Source organism: Zophobas morio, unplaced genomic scaffold (assembly GCF_036711695.1).
Source record: "Zophobas morio isolate AGI-343-1 ecotype UQ-CSIRO unplaced genomic scaffold, CSIRO_AGI_Zmor_V1 ptg000014l, whole genome shotgun sequence".
Lineage (NCBI taxonomy): Eukaryota > Metazoa > Arthropoda > Insecta > Coleoptera > Tenebrionidae > Zophobas > Zophobas morio.
In genome coordinates, this window is record NW_026972119.1 from 21,713,776 (window position 1) to 21,736,203 (window position 22,428).

The 22,428-nt window shown below is 33.8% G+C and overlaps 1 protein-coding gene across 5 annotated transcripts in view; it reads left to right on the top strand.

The window, feature by feature from the left end:
* The first annotated feature begins 7,732 nt into the window (after nt 1-7,732).
* LOC135128634 (LIM domain-binding protein 2) overlaps nt 7,733-22,428 on the top strand; it is a 187,085-nt gene continuing 172,389 nt past the window's right edge. For 3 of the 5 annotated variants that reach the window (XM_064055594.1, XM_064055595.1, XM_064055596.1), the window contains exons 1-2: nt 8,878-8,950; nt 11,632-12,262. In XM_064055594.1, the coding sequence (XP_063911664.1) occupies nt 8,893-8,950; nt 11,632-12,262 (689 nt within the window). In that variant the 5' untranslated portion in view covers nt 8,878-8,892. Of the gene's footprint in view, nt 8,127-8,877; nt 8,951-11,616; nt 12,263-22,428 lie in introns of those variants that run through there. The other 2 variants (XM_064055592.1, XM_064055593.1) reach the window with 2 other exon arrangements.

The window sequence follows — 22,428 nt, forward strand, 5'->3', positions numbered from 1 at the left end:
TCACAAATTTGAATTTCGCCATTACAGCTCTGAATACCGACCTCGTAGACCTGTTCTAATATCCAGTGAAATAATATTGCAGTATATCAGATTATACAAATCAGAATTCTCACTTTACCAAGGGAAATTCGGAGTTTAAAATTTGGAATTTCGCCTTTACAATTCTGAATAGCCACTTCACAGACTGGTTATAATGTTTTATAAAAAAAACTATAGAATTTTGATTTTATAAACAAGAAAATACAGTTTTGAATATTCACATTCTCAGTTATAAAATCAGATTCCCAGTTACAGCGAAGAAAATGTCCTTATTATTCCAAGTAAAATTTTCAGCTTTGAAATTTTGAAAAAAAATCTGGTTTAATAGACAGAATTGGAATCATTTCCGAATTGTAATGATGGAATTTTGTGTCGTTACACTAGAATTTTGAATAATCGTTAATTTTTCGGAACTTCCTAACTCAAAATTTTAATTTATTATTCCAAATTTCATTAATAGACCAGAATTCACACTTTACAACTCTGAATTCACCTTTTACAACTTGGAATTCTCACTTTACCACAGGAAATTCAAATTTCGCAAATTTGAATTTCGCCTTTACAGCTTTGAATACCGACCTCACAGACCAGACCTGTTCTAATATCTAGAGAAGTGTCCGTTCAAAACTCGAACTTATATTTTTCCAGACCGGCTAACTCGGAATTTTAACTTTTTATTCATTACTAAATTATACATTTATCAATTTGAATTCAGATTATACAATTCAGAATCCTCACTTTACCAAGGGAATTCGGCGTTTAAAATTTGAAATTTCGCCTTTACAATTCTGAATAGCCACTTACAAACTAGTTATAATGTTTTCGAAAAAAACTAGAGAATTTTGATTTCATAAATAAGAAAATACAGTTTTGAATTTTCACATTCTCAGTTATAATATCAGATTCCCAATTACAGCGAATAAAAAGTACATATTATTTCAAGTTAAATTTTCAGCTTTGAAATTTCGAAAAAAAAATCTGGTTGAATAGTCAGATTTGGAATTATTTCCGAATGGAATTTTGTGTTGTTACACTAAAATTATGAATAATCGTTAATTTTTCAGAACTTTCTTACTGGAAATTCACGCTTTACAGTTCTGAATTCAGATTTTACAATAAGGAATTCTCACTTCATCCCTGGAAATTCGGCATTTAGAATTTGGAATTTCGCCTTTATAATTGTGAATATCGACTTCAAAGACTGGTTATAATGTTTAAAAAGACGATAAAAGAAAGATTAAACAGTGATAAGAAGAACAATAGAGAATTTTGATTTTATAAAGAAGAAAAAATCCATACTTCAAGTTAAATTATCAACTTTGAAATTTTGAAAAAAAAAATCGGGTTAAATAGTCAGAATTTAAATAATTTCCAAATTGTAACGATGGAATTGTGTTATTACACTAGAATCCTGAGCAACTGTTAATTTTTGCGAACTTTCTGACTTGAAATTTTAATCTATTATTACAAATTCCATTAGCAGATCGGAATTCACACTTTACAACTCTGAATTCACATTTTACAACTTGGAATTCTCACTTTACCACAGGAAATTATATGTACGCAAATTTGAGTTTCCCCTTTACAGTTCTGAACACCAATCTCACAAACCTCTTCTAATATCTAGAGAAGTGTCCGTTCAAAACTCGAACTTATTTTTTTCCAGACTGGCGAACTCGGAATTTTAACTTTTTTATCGAGTGACTAAATTATACATTTATCATTTTGAATTAAGATTATACAATTCAGAATCCTCACTTTACCAGGGAAATTCGGCGTTTAAAATTTCGAATTTCGCCTTTACAATTCTGAATACCCACTTACAAACTGATTATAATGTTTTAGAAAAAAACTAGAAAATTTTGATTTCATAATTAAGAAAATGCAGTTTTGAATTTTCACATTCTCAGTTATAAAATTAGATTCCCAGTTACAGCGAAGAACAAGTCCATATTATTTCAAGTAAAATTTTCAGCTTTGAAATTTTGAAAAAAATCGGATTGAATAGACAGAATTGGAATAATTTCCGAATTGTAATGATGGAATTTTGTGTCGTTACACTAGAATTTTGAATAATCGTTAATTTTTTCGAACTTCCTAACTCAAAATTTTAATTTATTATTCCAAATTTCATTAATAGACCAGAATTCATATTTTACAACTCTGAATTCACCTTTTATAACTTGGAATTCTCACTTTACCACAGGAAATTCAATGTTCGCAAATTTGAATTTCGCCTTTACAGCTCTGAATACCGACCTCACAGACCAGACCTGTTCTAATATCTTGAGAAGTGTCCGTTCAAAATTCGAACTTATTTTTTTCCAGACCGGCTAACTCGGCATTTTAACTTTTTATTCGAATTACTAAATTACACATTTATCATTTTGAATTCAGATTATACAATTCAGAATCCTCACTTTACCAAGGGAATTCGGCGTTTACAATTTGGAATTTCGCCTTTACAATTCTGAATACCCACTTACAAACTGGTTATAATGTTTTAGAAAAAAACTAGAGAATTTTGATTTCATAAATAAGAAAATACAGTTTTGAATTTTCACATTCTGAGTTATAAAATCAGATTCACAGTTGCAGCGAAGAAAAAGTCCATATTATTTCAAGTAAAATTTTCAGCTTTGAAATTTTGAAAAAAAATCTGGTTGAATAGACAGAATTGGAATCATTTCCGAATTGTAATGATGGAATTTTGTGTCGTTACACTAGAATTTTGAATAATCGTTAATTTTTCGGAACTTCCTAACTCAAAATTTTAATGTATTATTCCAAATTTCATTAATAGACCAGAATTCATACTTTAAAACTCTGAATTCACCTTTTACAACATGGAATTGTCACTATACCACAGGAAATTCAATGTTCGCAAATTTGAATTTCGCCTTTACAGCTCTGAATACCGACCTCACAGACCAGACCTGTTCTAATATCTAGAGAACTGTCCGTTCAAAACTCGAATTTATTTTTTTCCAGACCGGCTAACTCGGAATTTTAACTGTTTATTCGAATTACTAAATTATACATTTATCATGTTGAATTCAGATTATACAATTCAGAATCCTCACTTTACCAAGGGAATTCGGCGTTTAAAATTTGGAATTTCGCCTTTACAATTCTGAATACCCACTTACAAACTGGTTATAATGTTTTAGAAAAATACTAGAGAATTTTGATTTCATAAATAAGAAAATACAGTTTTGAATTTTCACATTCTCAGTTCTAAAATCAGATTCCCAGTTACAGCGAAGAAAAAGTCCATATTATTTCAAGCTAAATTTTCTGCTTTAAAATTTTGAAAAAAAATCTGGTTGAATAGACAGAAATGGAATCATTTCCGAATTGTAATGATGGAATTTTGTGTCGTTACACTAGAATTTTGAATAATCGTTAATTTTTCGGAACTTCCTAACTCAAAATTTTTATGTATTATTCCAAATTTCATTAACAGACCAGAATTCACACTTTACAACTCTGAATTCACCTTTTACAACTTGGAATTCTCACTTTACCACAGGAAATTCAATGTTCGCAAAGTTGAATTTCGCCTTTACAGCTTTGAATACCGACTTCACAGACCTCTGATCTGATACCGAGTGAAATAATATTACAGTATCCGTTCAAGACTAGAACTTATTTTGTCCAGATCGGCTAATTCGGAATTTTAACTTTTTATTCGAATTACTAAAATATAAATACTAATTTCCACTTCATAATTCTGAATTTAGATTTTACAATAATCCCTGGAAATTCGACATTTACAATTTGGAATTTCGCCTTTTCAATTGTGAATATCGACTTCATAGACTGGTTATAATGTTTTAAAAGACGATAAAAGAAAGATTAAACAGTGATAAGAAGAAAACTAGAGAATTTCAATTTTATAAAGAAGAAAAAATCCATACTTGAAGTTAAATTATCAGTTTCGAAATTAAAAAAAAGAATCGGGTTAAATAGTCAAAATTTGAATAATTTCCAAATTGTAACGATGGAATTGTGTTATTACACTAGAATTCTCAGCAACAGTTAATTTTTGCGAACTTTCTGACACGAAATTTTAATTAATTATTCCAAATTTCATTAATAGATCGGAATTTCCAATTTACAACTCTGAATTCACATTTTACACTTTACCACAGGAAATTATATGTTCGCAAATTTGAATTTGGCTTTTACAGCTCTGAATACCGACCTCGCAAACCTGTTCTAATATCCAGTGAAATAATATTACAGTATATCAGATTATACAGTTCAGAATTGTCACTTTACCAAGAGAAATTCGGCGTTTAAAATTTGGAATTTCGCCTTTACAATTCTGAATACCCACTTCACAGACTGGTTATAATATTTTAGAAAAAAAAGCTAGAGAATTTTATAAATAAGAAAATTAATTTTGACTTTGACATTTTTAATTATAAAGCCAGATTCTAGGTTAAAAAGTAGAAAAAATATTGATGTTTCAAGTTGAATTTTTTACTTTAAAACTAAAAAAAAATTTGGTTGGCTAGTCAGAATTACAATTTGTATTTCCAAATGGGATTTTGTTTTATTATTATTACACTAAAATTGTGAATAATCGTTAATTAATTTTTCCGACCTTTAAGTCGAAATTTTAAGTTTTTATTCCAAATTCCATCTAAATAGACCGGAATTCACATTTTCCAACTCGGAATTCTCACTTTACCAGAGGAAATTCTATGTTCACAAATTTGAATTTCGCCATTACAATTCTGAATACCCACTTCACAGACTGGTTATTATGTTTTAGAAAAAAACTAGAGAATTTTGATTTTCTAAATAAGAAAATACAGTTTTGAATTTTCACAGTTTCAGTTATAAAAACACTTTGAAGTTTGTTGAATAATTGTAGATTCGGATACTTGTCACAGTAAAATTCAATATTCATCTCACACTAAATAAAATAAGCCAATGAAATACAAACGTGGGATTAGTTTTACTTCTTTTCTTTGAATTTCATTACTTAGCAATATAAAATTCACGTTTCGACCAATAAAATGAGCGAACGAGATGAAAACCGGGTGGGTGGGCGGGGCCAGTTTGAAGTTTCGTTTAATCGTAGATTCGAACACTTGACAAAATAAAAATCAATCTTCATCTCACAGTAAATAAAATAAGCCAATAAAATTTAAAAGTGGAGTGGGAGGGATTAGTTTTACCTTTTCTGTTTATATTCCACTAATTAATTATCAGTACAAAAACAAGTCGTCTTCCAATAAAATGACTGATCAAAAAAAAATTTGGAGTTTTTTTAATGTTAAATTCGACATTTGACAAAATAAAATTCAATTTTCAAAAAAAATATTTGAATATTTATTCATCTTTTCACAACAAGAAACTTATAACATGTTTAAAATTGTATATGTATTTGTATTTAAAAATTACGCTCCGCCCTTCGGTCTGACAACGAATGAAAAATTCATCACAATTGAGCTTGGGATGGATATGGGTGGTAAATTCTCGTAGAAAAATAAGGATTTTACAATTAAGCTCCACCTCTCGGCTTACGACGAATAAAAAAAAATCGTCAGAATTGAGACAGGGTGGGTGGGCGGGGCTTATATTTTGCTTTTTTTTTTCTTAATATACATAGCCATGTTTTCACAACAACAAAATTAAAACATGGTTAAAATGATACATTTTTGCACGGAAATATGGATTTTGCAATTATGGGGCGGAGCTTGTTATTTCTTTACAAGAAATTAAAAACATGTTGTTCAATGAACACTATGTATATTAAGAAACAAAGGCAAAATATAAGCCCCGCCCACCCACCCCGTCTCAGTTGGATAATTGGCGGGGGCCACTTGATGTTTCTTCCAATAATTGTAGATTGTCACTAACTTGTCAAAGTAAAATTCAAGCGAAGAAAAAGTCCATATTATTTCAAGTTAATTTTCAGCTTTAAAATTTTTGAAAAAAAATTTGGTCGAATACTCAGAATTGTAATGATGAATTTTGTGTTGTTAGACTAGAATTTTGAATAATCGTTAATTTTTCCGAACTTCCTAACTCGAAATTTTATTAATAGATCGGAATTCACACTTTACAGTTCTGAATTCACCTTTTACAACTCGGAATACTCACTGTATCATAGCAAATTCTATGTTCACAAATTTGAATTTCGCCTTTGTCTGAATGTTTGTGACTTTTGGTCAGATTGGCAACATATTTAAAATTTTATGAGAGCAAACCTGATTGTCAAACTGACATTTGCGACACTAAAAAACCAACTTCACGACTTTGAATTTCAACTTTGGATTTTTTTTTTTAGCAAAACCAACTTTACACATCGAATGTTTTACGGACTTTTGATTCCAATTTTTTTGGAACACGAGTTAAAAAACTTTGCATTTTAATTACCAAGTAGGCACTGATTTTTGTTCCGCCTCTTTTGAGATGTGCATCCATGACAGTTCAAATGTCATAATTGATTTGGCAGATGACATTAACGATTTTAAAATGTGCAAATAAGTTCATTTTCATTTTATCGAATTAAACGTTTTCAAAGTTCAAGGAACAAATTAGAGAGTTACCGAAGAGTTATAACGTGTGAGTTACGAAGTGCGAAACTTCGACGCCGAGTTACCAGCTGCCGCTCGAGTCCGTAACCGTTGTCCGAAAAAGGACCCAAAAAGCCCCAGCGGGTTCCCTTGAATTACCATAAAATCTAGAGTAAAAGTCGAAGCGCCGACCGAATTCGGAGCAGCAGAGTTTGGGTTCGCGGGCTTGCGGAAGCCCGGCATCGCGTCGGTGTCTCTACCGGCTCGTGCAAGCACGCCTGTCAATCGGGGGAGGCAAGGCAGGCAAGTAAACGAAACGCAACGCAACGCGGTGCAAGAGGCAAAGGTCCATCATCCCCCCTTTCCATTGTTCGCATCCATATCATCGTTGCCGTCCGCACTTTTCTGGTTTTTATGGGTCGTGCGAGGGCAGGAGTGTAGGACAGCGATCGCGGCGGCGGCGGCGGCGAGCGGCACCGCAGCCCGTACCCGTACTAGTAGTAGCATTCATGGCTCGCCGATGATAAGCCGCTACCGGCAACCGGCTGCTCCACTTACTTCAGACGTGGCAGCGACACGAGTGACAGAGTGACGGCAAGCCAGAGTCCGCGGCAACGGTGCGTTGACGTTCGTTCCGACGCTGTGTAGTAATGACGGTCGTGATGTTGTTGAATGAGCAGAGGGTGGGGAAGGGCTAGGGGCGGCGAACTTATTGATTTTTAGGGTGACACTGACAACCACCGTTGACTGAGTCCGCGATGGGCCCGCAACCGAAAAAAATGCGAAAAAACTGACGCGTCCTCAGCTCGGCCCGCCGCAGTCTGCCCGCGCTTGGTGCCGTTCGTGCAGTGTCTTCGAATCCGGACCCGGAGGAATGTGGTGTCGCCCAGCGCTGTCGGCAGTGCTCGCCTCGGCCGCGGCTCGCGTCGCCACGCTGTAGGAATGGCAGCCCCCGCTGGCCACCCGCAGGATCCTCTTCGCACCCGGCCTAAGGAGAAGCTCAGTTGACGCTGCTGCCATTGCTCCCCGACCAGAAAAGGCCAGCAAAGGTGCGTGCCGCCGACGCTCCTAACCTAGAACCGCGCTCCATCTGTCAAACGTCAAACTGCCGACGCACTCGCCCGCACCCGGGGGCCGCGACCGCCGCCTCTTGCGCCCAAATTCCGCCGGCTCGCCCGCCGGCCGGCAATACAGCTCCCTGCACCATCAACAATGGCGGCAGCCAAACATGCGCCATGGTTTGACTTCAACAGTGTTTACTTGATGTGTTTCTTGAGAAGTTGTATTTAGGTTCGGCGTTTCGGGATCGGCGTGTTTTCAATGAAAACCGGCGAAAATTGAGTGAACGAGTGCGAGATGCCCCACGACGTGCCGTTCTTGACCTCCGTGTGCAGTTTGCGAGTGTCGGCTTGGCTTGAAATTCTTTGCTAGGAAAAGGCTGTGCTAGCTATGAACGAGGCGGCTTCCAAAATCGCGAAAATTTTCACTAATTCACACCCTGTGACGCTGGCAGCATGAGACAAGGTCGCGCCGGCCAACGGAAAGCACGATGTAAATTTCTTTTCATTTATTTATAGCACGGCGTTACTTATTTCATAGGTTAGAACCCGCCGCACACATAACCTATCAGGGGGGTGTAACTGGCGATCAAACAAATTCCACGACCAAACTCGACTACACACAGGGCCGGCTCCGGCGTGGTGGGCCTCGGACGGACCGAAATAGCGCCCTGGCGGGGCACGCCGTTGCGGCTTTGCCAAAATCGCGAACAACTCGAGGCCACCACCGGGCCCGAAACCGCCCCTGCTCCCCGTTTTAACGCTACGGCGACGCACTTTCATGGTAAAACGTATTTAAAACTTTTTTTCAAACAACTCAAAATTGTTTCAATTTCTTTCACACGCGATCATCTCGCGACCAATTTTTCCCGTTTTAACCCGTTTTACAAGATAAACTAACCTCACAAAATTAAACGCAAACAGCCTACTTCGCGCCACGACGTTCTGACATCCATATGTGTAACCAGATAATTATCACACGATTTTTTAATTTCAAATTTTTACATTTTTGTTTCCGACCACCCAGACTATTCCGGTAGTGGCGTCATTTAAATCAGTTTGTTGCTTTTTTTGAAACAACCAACACGTCGGAATTGTTTTAATTTCTTTTGGGCCGTCAAGTTTGACACGCAATTAGCTCGCGAGCAATTTTTGCAGTTTTAACCCGTTTTACACGATAAACTAACCTCACAAAATTAAATGCAAATAGCCTACTTCGCGCCACGACGTTTCGACAAATTTATGTGTGCTTTGAAAATATGACCAGTGTAAATCGACATTTTGTACCGGATAATTATCACGCGAACATCTTCCAGTGTGAGTACAATATGTGACGGTATTAAAGGGAATGTAAATAACACCCATTTTTACATTTTTGTTTCCTAATATTTACACTATTTCAGTAGTTTTAAAATGTCCAATTTCGTGTTTGTTTGTTTCATAATTCGTAGGCTACGCAATTGCGGGTTTCCCTTTTCTCTTTGTCTGATCCGATTCTGATTCTGAAATTTTACCCTGAAGATTGTAATTATATACCAACCAAAATTTATCACTTTGTTGTGTTTTTTGAAACGACTTACACGTCAATTTTTTTTTACATGTAATTAGCTCGCCAGCAATTTTTACAAGATAAACTAACCTCAAAATTAAAATGCAAACAGCCTACTTCGCGTCGCGACGTTTCGAAAAATTTATGTGTGCTTTGAAAATATGACCAGTGTAACTCCACATTTTGTACCGGATAATTATCACGCGAAAATCTTCCAGTGTGTGCAAGGATGCTCCGGTAATCCGTAGATTATAAGCTATTGTTTCGTCAGAATTGATTCCTTGATAAAATTGTGCGAATTTTTGTATAGTGTTTGCGTTCCAGTTTTAACACAGCGTAATTGGATTAGCGTATTTTTAAAAATATTTATTTAAATATTTTTTATCATTGTTTTTAATTTTTTTTTTCAATTTCATTATTTCTTATTTCGATGACGTCATCTCGAAGACTTGCAAAGTATATCTTTTAAATATGTACTAGATAGATAGATCCTTTTTACTTGTGCTTTAACCCTCTCAAATTTTAGTGCAGTACGTTAGAATTTTTGACGTCTCGGTTGGCCATGCTTATAAACTGTCCCTAACAATGTAAAACAACCTTTAGCAATTTTAGTTATGAAACTGTCTGCCCATTTTGAGGTTATGAATGAGTTTAAATTTGAATTGAGAAAGTCTGTATATTTGGCAGTTATGTTTTTATGTACTGAATGAACGTAAATTTGATCAGTAAACGCGCTTTTTGCCAACGTAAATTTGAATTTCTACGTTGAAATGTCAATTGTTATGAAATGTGTTGTTCTAAGACATGTATTATCAAATTTTACAGTTTAGTTCGTCACGTGGTGTTTTTTTTTAAATCAGTAAGTTGTAGATTAGTAACTAAAATCTACTTATTCATTCTTTTCATAAAGTTGGTGACGTCATCTTACAAATTATTAAATAGATACATGTTTTTTTAATGCGCTTTGATATGCATGCGTCAATGGTGAAGTATTCCAAAATTTTATGTAGCGTATTTTTAAAATTTTTAAGTCTGGAATAAATAAACAAGAAAATGCAATTTGAAAAAAAAAAGATAAAATATTTACAAGAAATAATATGTATTTGTTTAATTTAAATTAAGTGTACAAAACGTTAAAACATGTGCGATAACTTACAAAATTTTGCAGAAAAATTCATTGTATACAACTTTTTTTTACTTCAAAGATTTTTTTAGAGTTTCACAATTTAAAATTTTACTAAAATTTATTATTTTAATAAAAACAATACATTATCTACAGAAGATAAAAATTGAAACAATCAAAATGTTCCTTGGAATTTATCTTCACATGAAGTAGATATGAAAACAAAAAAAATTTAGTAACTATCAGTCATAACATTTCGTAATTTAACCGAAATAATTATCACTCACCGTTTTCGAGCTCCCAATAATGAAAAATACCTACCTTAGTTAGTTAGTTATAAATCACAAACACGTGAATCTCATATCAATAAAATGAAAAACAAAAAGGAAAGTTGAATCATGTATACAGGGTGTTCAAAAAATGACGCACCAACTCTAGGGCACGTTGTTCAGGTGCAGAGAAAAATAATGTAAAACATTTTTTTGTCCAAATTTAGATGATACAGCCCTTCAAATTTACTTTTTTTTCGACATTTCACCATATTGTAATTTGTGTACTAGATTGTGGCTAAATTTTCAAGTTTCTGTCTGATTCGATGTTTTAGTTTTGTAAGTGAATGTCAAATTGACGTAAAGAATTTTTTTAATGATTTTTTTCCAACTTCGATTTGCGAATTTAATCACTTATGGTTGAGTTGCTACGTCATTTTTTGAACACCTTGTAGGTATCAGTCGACAAAAAAAAATGATGAAAATCAACTGTACAACTTGAGAACATCTTCATGCTTATTTGAATTCATATGTAAAATATCAACCAAAAAGTAAACCGAAATTTTACGAGTTGATATATTTTATGATGTTAAGGTCGTTTTTTAGGTCATGGTTTAAATTTTATTTTTAAGCGATAGTCGTTTAAAATTAAGCCCGGTGGTGTTTTCGAGAAGAAACATATAAAAAAGAAACACTTAAGAAAATTAGTTAGTTAGCAAAACCCACAGTTGTAAATCATGAGAGATGTGAAGGGTATATCAATTACCACGTTTTATGTTATTGTGGAAGGTGTTTTACCTAAGATTTAAGTACATACTTTTAAACTTTTTCATGACTTTTATAAACTAATTGATCGTTAAAAATGTACGTAAACTAAATTCGTGCCGGGTTGCTGCGAATATTTTTGTAAATATATTGCAAAATACGCGAAACCGTCACCTTCGATTTGAAACCTTATATATAGTTTTTAATTTATTGTAAACCAGCTATCGGTAGTCTATGCTCCCGATAGTGCCACTTCGTGGTACAACCTCGGTTCTAGTGGCTGCTGTTTCAGGCCTTAGCCGCCGCGTAGCGCCCCCCATCACGCTGCCAGTCACCCTGGAGGACCCCGCCACCACCTGGAAGGGACCGCCGCCCGGCTCGGAACCGCAGAACTTCGCAACCAACGCGGCAAACTCGTTCTCCGGGCCGCCGGCGGGCTTCCAGGGGCCATCGCCTTTCCAGGGCCCGCCGGCGGGGGCCGGATCGCCGGCCGGCGCGCCGCCATACCAAGGAGGCCCCCCGCCCGGCTCCACCACCCCCCAGTACACCGCCTCGCCGGCGCCCTCGGGCTCGTCCACGCCCGGCCCCGGCCCGCCGCAGAGCGTCGGAAATGCCTTCCCGCCGCCCCCCAACAGCGCGGGGCCGCCCTACAACGGCCCCGGGCCCGGGCCCTTCGGCTCGCCGTCGGCCGGCGGCCCGCCTTTCGGCCGGCCCGGCTCCTCGGGGCCGCCCTTCGTAGGGGGGCCCGGGCCGGGGGGCAACCCGCACTTCGCCTCGCCCGGACAGCCCTTCGCCCCCGGATTCGGCATCCCGCCCGGGTCGCCCTTCGGGCCCGGACCGGGGCACCCCATGTCCGGGCCCATGGAACCAGGACACGCGATGATGGCGAGGCAGATGCCCGGACCCATTCCAGTAGACCAAGGGTGAGTCCATTTTTAGTTTATGGGTGTGGGGCGACCGACACCAACACCGGTCGTTGTTTTTGGAGTAGTCCGGTTGTACGACTAGACAATAGATGTTTTACGACGGATAATAAGATGTTTTTACTGGGATAAGTACTCAATATTTTATATTTCCGTATGGAGGGTAGAATTTATTGCAAATCCCGTTGTTGTTTTCCGTAAATATTTCAGCATAATGGGATTAAATTCCAATTTATCAGTTTAATTGGTTTCAGCTTGAATCACACATTCGCTAATTACTTTAACCACGCAAAAGTGCGTAATTTCATCCACTTTACCGGCGTTTTTACAAGTCTTCGGTCAGCTATGCTCACCTAAAAGTACACTCGTTTTCGCGTTTCGTGCTAGATCGAACCCCCTTCGACCTAAACCCGGCTAATTTTTCGACAATTTTCGAAATTAGCGTGGGTTCCCATTTAAAAAAATCGCGCCATCTTTTTTCGGCGTGATGATGGCGTGCCGTTGCCTCGCATACCTCCGATATTTTTAATTAATTAACGATGGAGACGAGGGATTGACATTAGTGCGATATGTAAATATTTTTGCCGGCGCCTGTACGACTCTCTCCACCCTAGCTGGGGGTTGCTTGGTGTGGGCAGCTCAGCGAGGTACAGAGAGAGCGCTGCTGGCTCAATATGTCTATACTGTCGTCGGCGCGTCAAGAGCCCGCCGGTATAGCCCGCGCTCCAAATTAATTTAAATATCCTTATACATATTAGTATAATCCCCGGAACTTTTAATGTGTGGATGATATTGATTTTTCCGCCGAGGATTGGGTTTGATGACCGACTTTATCGATCGGCTTGGTTTTCTCACGATTTTTGCTTCGTGGCCGGGCCACGTAAAACAAGACTGTTTATAGAATGACTTTGAATTTTTTTTAGAATGGATAGAGTTACACGAGCTTTTACGACTAAGTACAAAAAAAAAATCGGATGGAAGGTAGCTTCAATTAACAACATAAAATCACGTTGGCTTTGGGATTGAGTATGACCCAAATACAAAAGGTCAACAGAATTATTGGCAATTATGTAAAATGTAAAGTTTGTATTTATTTTATTGGATTTAAAATTTGATGTTTTCGGATTTTATCAATTCCTATTTCGAATCGGTTAAAATTTGAATCAAAATTTTGTGTTGTATTGTTTAAGTTTAATTTAAATTGTTGCACTGTAATTAGAATTTTAAGGTAATCAAATAATGCTTTAATATATTGTTGACGTCATTAATATAACGATGGACGTTGTTTGGGAAAAAAGACTGGTTTCGATTTCTTTGTTCTTATGGTTTTTTTTTTGTAGTTTATATTTTTGATTTAATTTATTTTTTAAATGTGTTTTTATTTAACTATTATTAAATTGTATTCACGTAATTACAAAGGGTGACGATTTTATCTTTTCCCAGTATTGTAATTTGGGAAACTATAAAATATAAGAAGTAGGTGGAATTAGAAAAACTAGTAATTTCCATAGATGTTTCCGCAAGAGAAAACTTCCGATTTTAGCGTCTTAAATGGATTTTTTATTTTAAATCCAATGCAAAATTGTTGTAAATTTTTACTAATTTGTTGACATTGTTTTTCATTAAGTTATTATCATTACTATCAAGTTGATAATTTTCTACTTAAAAGTTCGATATTCTGACTGCCCATCCCCCCCACAATTTGATGACGTTATATATTTTTTTTTTAGGTAAATCCCATTAAAATTTTATAAAGTAATATATTTCTATATTTATTGTTTATAAATTTTGTTCTTATCTGAGACATTAATAATTTTGGAAAAAAGCTAAAAAATGTTTTACAATTTAATTTAGAAACTGCAAAACCAAGTGCTTTGATATTTTTCAAACGTTTTAAGGTTATCATAATCACAGTAAATAGTTAATCAAAATAATTTATTCATCCCGTCGAAAAACTTATGACATCATCTAAAATGTGTGCCGTTTATCAACATGATTTTTTAGAATGCAAAGTAAGGTATTTAAAAATATCCAACTGTGGATATTTTTAATCCCAAATCCGAAAAAATATTGCTTGAAATTTTTAATAATTATTTTCTCTGTTTACCAAAAAACTAAAAAATGAAGATTTTTAAGACGAAAAAGTGCATGATTGTACTTTTAGATTTCAGCAATTTTTTGATATTGTTTTCAAAAACCATTTTTTTTTTATTTTTACAAAACGATTCAAATTGTTTAGGCTTTCATTATGAACTATTGTTGATCTTAAAATGACGCTTTTTTTTCTAAATTAATTTACGTAGTACCTTTTAAGGTTTTCAAAATCACACTGCAGCTTAAATTGACTTACTTTCTAAGTGAATCTCGTTTAAAATTTTAGAAACTTTCTGGCCAAAAATTCCGGTGTTGTATTAGAAAATCAAAACTTTTGGACTGATTGTTGTGCCATTCTTTTTTTATATGAGACATCCACATTTCTGGAAAATAGTCAAAAAATGTATAACTTTACAATTTAACTTAGAGACTGCGAAACCAAGTCCTCTGATATCTTGCAAACGTTTTAAGTTTATGGTACAATCGTTAATCAAAATTATCTGTTCATTCCCTCCAAAAACTTGATGACGTCATCTTAAAATTTTGCTGGATAAATTCTATCTAAAATGTGTGTGGTTTATCAGCATTATTTTTTAGAATTATTTATAGAGCAATTTATTTTATTGCTAAAATCAAAAACTGGTTGCCACATTTTCCAAAGATTTTGAATTACTAGGGGCCGGTTGCATAAACGCAAATCAAATTTAATCTCTGATTAAGAACAATTGTAACTATGATAATAACAATCGTTACTATGGAGTTAATCAGAGATTAAATTTGATTTGCGTTTATGCAACCGGCCCTAGATAAGGCATTTAAAAATATCTATGTGGATATTTTTAATCCCAAATCCGAAAAAATATTGCTTGAAATTTTTAATAATTATTTTCTTTACTTACCATAAAATAAAAAAATAAAGGTCTTTAAAACCAAAAAAGTTGATGATTGTACTTCAAAATTGAGCAATTATTCGATATTGTTTTCAAAACCATTTTTTTTTATTTTTACAAAACGCTACAAATTGTCTAGGCTTCCATTATGATTTATTGTTGATCTTAAAATGGCGCAATTTTGTTCTAAATTAATTTACGTAGTACCTTTTAAGGTTTTCAAAATCACAATGCTGCTTAAATTGTGTTACTTTCTAATTGAATCTCGTTTAAAATTTTAGAAACTTTCTGACCAAAAATTCCGGTGTTGTATTAGAAAATCAAAACTTTTGGACTGATTGTTGTGCCATTCTTTTTTTATATGAGACATCCACATTTTTGGAAAATAGTCAAAAAATGTATAACTTCACAATTTAACTTAGAGACTGCGAAACCAAGTCCTCTGATATCTTGCAAACGTTTTAAGTTTATGGTAAAATCGTTAATCAAAATTATCTGTTCATTCCCTCCAAAAACTTGATGACTTCATGTTAAAATTTTGCTGGATAAATTCTATCTAAAATGTGTGTGGTTTATCAGCATTATTTTTTAGAATTATTTATAGAGCAATTTATTTTATTGCTAAAATCAAAAACTGGTTACCACATTTTCCAGAGATTGTGAATAACTAGATAAGGCATTTAAAAATATCTATGTGGATATTTTTAATCTCAAATCCGAAAAAATATTGCTTGAAATTTTTAATAATTATTTTCTTTACTCACCATAAAATTAAAAAATAAAGGTCTTTAAAACCAAAAAAGTTGATGATTGTACTTCAAAATTGAGCAATTATTCGACATTGTTTTCAAAAACCATTTTTTTAATTTTTACAAAACGCTACAAATTGTCTAGGCTTTCATTATGATTTATTGTTGATTTTAAAATGACGCATTTTTTTTCTAAGTTAATTTACGTAGTACCTTTTAAGGTTTTCAAAATCACAATGCAGCTTAAATTGACTTACTTTTTAAGTGAATCTCGTTTAAAATTTTAGAAACTTTGTGACCAAAAATTCCCGTGTTGTATTAGAAAATCAAAACTTTTGGACTGATTGTTGTGCCATTCTTTTTTTATATGAGACATCCACATTTTTGGAAAATAGTCAAAAAATGTATAACTTTACAATTTAACTTAGAGACTGCGAAACCAAGTCCTCTGATATCTTGCAAACGTTTTAAGTTTATGGTACAATCGTTAATCAAAATTATCTGTTCATTCCCTCCAAAAACTTGATGACGTCATCTTAAAATTTTGCTGGATAAATTCTCTCTAAAATGTGCGTGGTTTATCAGCATTATTTTTTAGAATTATTTATAGAGCAATTTATTTTATTGCTAAAATCAACAAAAACTGGTTACCACATTTTCCAAAGATTTTGAATTACTAGATAAGGCATTTAAAAATATCTATGTGGATATTTTTAATCCCAAATCCGAAAAAATATTGCTTGAAATTTTTAATAATTATTTTCTCTGTTTACCAAAAAACTAAAAAATAAAGATCTTTAAGACGAAAAAAGTGCATGATTGTACTTTTAGATTTTAGCAATTTTTTGATATTGTTTTTATTTTTACAAAACGATTCAAATTGTTTAGGCTTTCATTATGAATTATTGTTGATCTTAAAATGACGCATTTTTTTCTAAATTAATTTACGTAGTACCTTTTAAGGTTTTCAAAATCACAATGCTGCTTAAATTGTGTTACTTTCTAAGTGAATCTCGTTTAAAATTTTAGAAACTTTCTGACCAAAAATTCCGGTGTTGTATTAGAAAATCAAAACTTTTGGACTGATTGTTGTGCCATTCTTTTTTTATATGAGACATCCACATTTTTGGAAAATAGTCAAAAAATGTATAACTTTACAATTTAACTTAGAGACTGCGAAACCAATTCCTCTGATATCTTGCAAACGTTTTAAGTTTATGGTACAATCGTTAATCAAAATTATCTGTTCATTCCCTCCAAAAATTTGGTGACGTCATCTTAAAATTTTGCTGGATAAATTCTATCTAAAATGTGAGTGGTTTATCAGCATTATTTTTTAGAATTATTTATAGGGCAATTTATTTTATTGCCAAAATCAAAAACTGGTTGCCACATTTTCCAGAGATTTTGAATTACTAGATAAGGCATTTAAAAATATCTATGTGGATATTTTTAATCTCAAATCCGAAAAAATATTGCTTGAAATTTTTAATAATTATTTTCTTTACTTACCATAAAATTAAAAAATAAAGGTCTTTAAAACCAAAAAAGTCGATGATTGTACTTCAAAATTGAGCAATTATTCGATATTGTTTTCAAAAACCATTTTTTTTTATTTTTACAAAACGCTACAAATTGTCTAGGCTTTCATTATGATTTTTGTTGATCTTAAAATGGCGCATTTTTTTTCTAAATTAATTTACGGAGTACTTTTTAAGGTTTTCAAAATCACAATGCTGCGAAATTTGTCCTAAAATAATTGCGACGTTGTGTTAGAAGATCAAAACTACTGGACTCATTGTTTGATTAAATCAAAAACGGCTTACCTCGTTTTCCAGAGATTTTGGAAAAGCAGTAGTGTTGTTATTAGTAGTACGTCATTTCATGTAGTGTAAAAATAAGACAATTAAAAATTTCCAATTGTAGAATTTTTTATCTCAAATAAAAAAAAATGCTTGAAATTTTTAATAATAGTTTTCTTTGTTTACTATAAAATTATTACGAGGTCCATAGGGTTAAAAAAGTAGATAATTGTACTTTACAATAAAACCATTTTTTGTATCGTGTTTTCAAAAGTTTTTTTTTAATTCTTGAAAAATGATACAAATTATGTAAGCTTTCATTATGAATTAATTCATCTCAAAATGGCGCACTTTTTTTCCTAAATTAATTTACGTAATACCTGTCAAGGTTTTCAAAATCACAGTGCTGCGAAAATTGTCCTACTTTCTCCGTTTAAAATTTTAGAAATTTCGTGATGAAAAAATGCTGTTGTTAGATTTTAGTATGGTGGTTGAGCACCATCTTGATGAAAGATTTAACTATTACGGAAGAATGAAGTGATACATTTTGCCTCTAAATGTGACCACTTTTTTTTAGAACAGTCGTCTGGTTTTTTGAAAAATCAAATCTATGAAATAATTGTATAAATTGTATTGCTATATTGTTGTTTCCAGCAAAGAAAGAAATAAACTACGCAGAAAATAGTGCAACAGATACACTGAAATTAAAGCAGAGAGGATGTGACAATAATTGTAATTTTGTACGAGCGAACAATACCCAACAAAAAACTCCACAATTTCAATCCACAATGAAAATTTTGTTAATTTCATAAAACTAGATTGTGTCGCGATTAAGGATGCGGAAGCCGAGATCCCGCACGTAGATCAGAATTACAGAATTTGCTGAAGATTAAACAAATCAGATTCCTTTCAGCTTCGAAAAACCCGCTACTAAATCCCAAATAAATTTCTAGCTTTTTTGTGATTGGACATAATTTATCGCGTCGTTAATTGCGCTTAAGTCGCTTGGACGTTCTCTCTTGTCAGACACATCTCCACCTCATATTTTTTCTGGCGAATTTTAATACCGCAAACTCGCACATCAAACAATTTTTCGAAAAAATCAAGGTCGCATAAAATTTTCGCAATGTCGCGGCCGAAATTAGCTTTGGCGGATGCAAAGCGTTTGGTTTTTGTTGTGCACACGAGGTCAATGACAGTTAATTTCTAACCACATTGACCCGCTTGTAAACGAAAATTAATTACGCTTTTGCCATTGAACGAGTTTGCGATAATGGCTTAAAAGATGGCTTTAAAAGTGGGCCACCGAATTGTTTCTTTTAATTACTCGAACAGGTGAGAAGGTAATTTCCGTTACGGGCTTAGGGGTACCGGGAGCATGCGAATAAACGAATGTTTATTATCATTAAAAATGCAAATGTCGTAATTGTTTGAGAGATTAATGACGTCGGGTTATTAATTTAGAGTTGCCGATAATTATCAATAAGTATAATTACGGAGGTCTAAATTATGCGATTGTAACGAATGAATTAATGATTATGTGGCACGTAATGGACACACTCGACTTAACTCCATCCACCCTAAATAATGATAGTTTTAAGTAAGTAATAATAGTGCGAGGTCGGCTTACATAATTGATTTGTGCTTTTTTTTTTAAGGAATTAAGGGGTGGTTTTGTGTGATCGATTTTTTCACACTCGCGATTTGCACTCATGGAATATTAAAGGGCTAATTGATTGATAAAAAATAGATGGCCGGTAATAGTATTGTTTCATGTAATTTTAATTAGAAGATTTTTTTTGTGAATGATTTATCTTTTAGATTATTAAATTTAAAAATTCTGTACAAAATAATAATTGTTACTTTGTATATTGTATATAAATCAAATTAGGTCACTAGATAATTTGACTGATATAAATAAATTACCTACACTTTTATTTTTATCATAAATAATTATAATAATAGTAACACGTAATAAATGTGTTCGTAAAGGCGAGGTTCAAAAAACATCGATGTAAAGTTCGTCGAAAGATATAGTGTGTTTACAACTTTGTCTTCAGAAGAACTTTATAAAATTTAGTAAATGCAAGCAATGGCAACTTACGTAGACAGGTAGGAAGGCCACGTATCGTATTGAAATAAATTTTGATTGTTACTCTTACAATGGGACAAGGTCTTCCCAACTAAATTTGCTGCTCTTGGACTAGTTATAGTTTGAAAAATAATAATAATATGGAATTATGTTGTGTTATGGACTGCTCTAGAAATTGTTTGGCTTTTTTTTCGGGAATCGCCTTTCTTTTGTGTCCATAATTTTCCCAATATAGCATCATCGAGTTCTGTTTTGTATGTATATTGCAAAGTTTGTATGAGCTTTATTCGCTAGACATGGTCAATATTCGCCAAAATTGGTCAGTGTCAATATTTGTCCGCTTTCATTAGCGTCATGTAATGTTCTAAATATTATGTAATATCCGGAACTACGTGACGAAAATCAACAACTTATTTATTTTCAGAAATTGTAGCGTAATCATAAATCCCAATTAACGATAAAATTAGAAATAGGTAAAGGGAACTCTGATAACATAGATGTATTATATATCAAACTGCAATTTTTTTCATGTTTTAAGCCTCTGAAAACAGTTCAATTAGTAAAAAAAAAAAATGTGACAGAAATATCGTAGCAAAAGGAACAATTGTCTTCTGTTTTTTTTTTCCTTTTTCAGTGTGTCAATCGTCATAGAATCGCTTGGAAATCCCCACACTGACACAGTAACGTATTTTAAAGATCCCTGACATATTAGATATTTGTTACTAGTACAATTTATTTAACGAATAATGTCTAATTTAACTCGTTACTATGGAAATTTGCAATTTAACACCTCTAAGGGCCGGTTTATAGAACAGCGAGTTAAATATTTAATCCTCGATTAGTTTAACACAGAATTAAAATGTGGAATATGAGTCCGTGATTGGTTAAAATATGTGCGTTGCCTCGCAACGGACCTCTGTTAAAAGTTAATCGCGAATTAACTTTAACTTCGCTTTCTATAAATCGGGTCTGAATTTCATAAGTTTTTACAAGATTCATAGGGGCAAAATCAGTTTTATCTTAACAAGTACTAGGACCGCCCACCCACCTTTTACTTTCTTACAGGGTATGTCATTTGCCAAAGTCAGCCTTATCTTACCAAGTACTAGGCCCACCCACCCACCCTCTCTTTTCTTAGAGAATGTCATCTGCCAAAATCAGTCTTATCTTACCAAGTACTAGCCCCACCCACCCACCCTCTCTTTTTTTAGAGACTGTCATCTGCCAAAATCAGTCTTATCTTACCAAGTACATACTAGCCCCACCCACTCGTCTCCAATTTTCTCAGACGATATGTCATTTTACAAAACAAGACTTACGTTAGCAAGTACTAACCCCGCGATACTAGTACTTGCTAGTATTTGCTAAGATAAGTCTTATTTTGGCAAATCATTTATCCTCTGAGAAAACAGGGATGGGTGGGCGGGGCTAGTACTTGCTACAATTAGACTGATTTTGGCAAATGTCATGCTTTCTGAGAAAATAGAGGGCGGGTGGGCGGGGCTAGTACTTGCTACAATTAGACTGATTTTGGCAAATGTGATGCTTTCCGAGAAAATAGAGAAGTGATAAAGAAAGTTATTTTGCAATTATTCTATTCAGTTTTAAATTTTTTCTAAAAATTCTGAGTGTCTAGGGTGAAAATTTGACACGGATTCAGACATCACAAGTACAAGAGTATCTTATTTTATAAAATTTTAAAATCTTTGAATTATAAATTTTGGAGATGACGTCAGAAAATTGTTGGTGGGGATAATTAGTCAAATTTTGGTTAGTATTTAACCATCTACATGATATTTCTGACATATGTGCAAAATTTGACAACAATCAGTCCAGTAGTTTCTAATAAAAATGGATACAAACAGACGTCAAAAAACAATAAAATATGTTTCATCGTTTGACCAGACACAAGTTTCGTCCTGTGATTTTCAAATTATCAAGATTCGTCAGTTTTTTCCATCTAAAATCTTATTTTGAAATATTATCTCATAAAGTTTTCGTTTTGATTTCACAATTTTCTGTAATCAAACCAGGAAATTTTGATCCTTGCTGGTATTTGCTAAGATAAGTCTTATTTTGGCAAATCATGTATCCTCTGAGAAAACAGGGGCGGGTGGGCGGGGCTAGTACTTGCTACAATTAGACTGATTTTGGCAAATGTCATGCCTTCTGAGAAAATAGAGAAGTCATAAAGAAAGTTATATTGCAATTATTCTATTCAGTTTTAAATTTTTTCTAAAAATTCTGAGTGTCTAGGGTGAAAATTCGACACGGATTCACCCACCACAAGTACAAGAGCATCTTATTTTATAAAATTTAAAAATCGTGTAATTATAAATTTTGGAGATGACGTCAGCAAATTGTTGGTGGGGATAATTAGTCAAATTTTGGTTAGTATTTAACCATCTATATGATATTTCTAACATATGTGCAAAATTTGACAACAATCAGTCCAGTAGTTTCTAATAAAAATGGATACAGACAGACGTCAAAAAACAATAAAATATGTTTCATCGTTTGACCAGACACAAGTTTCCTC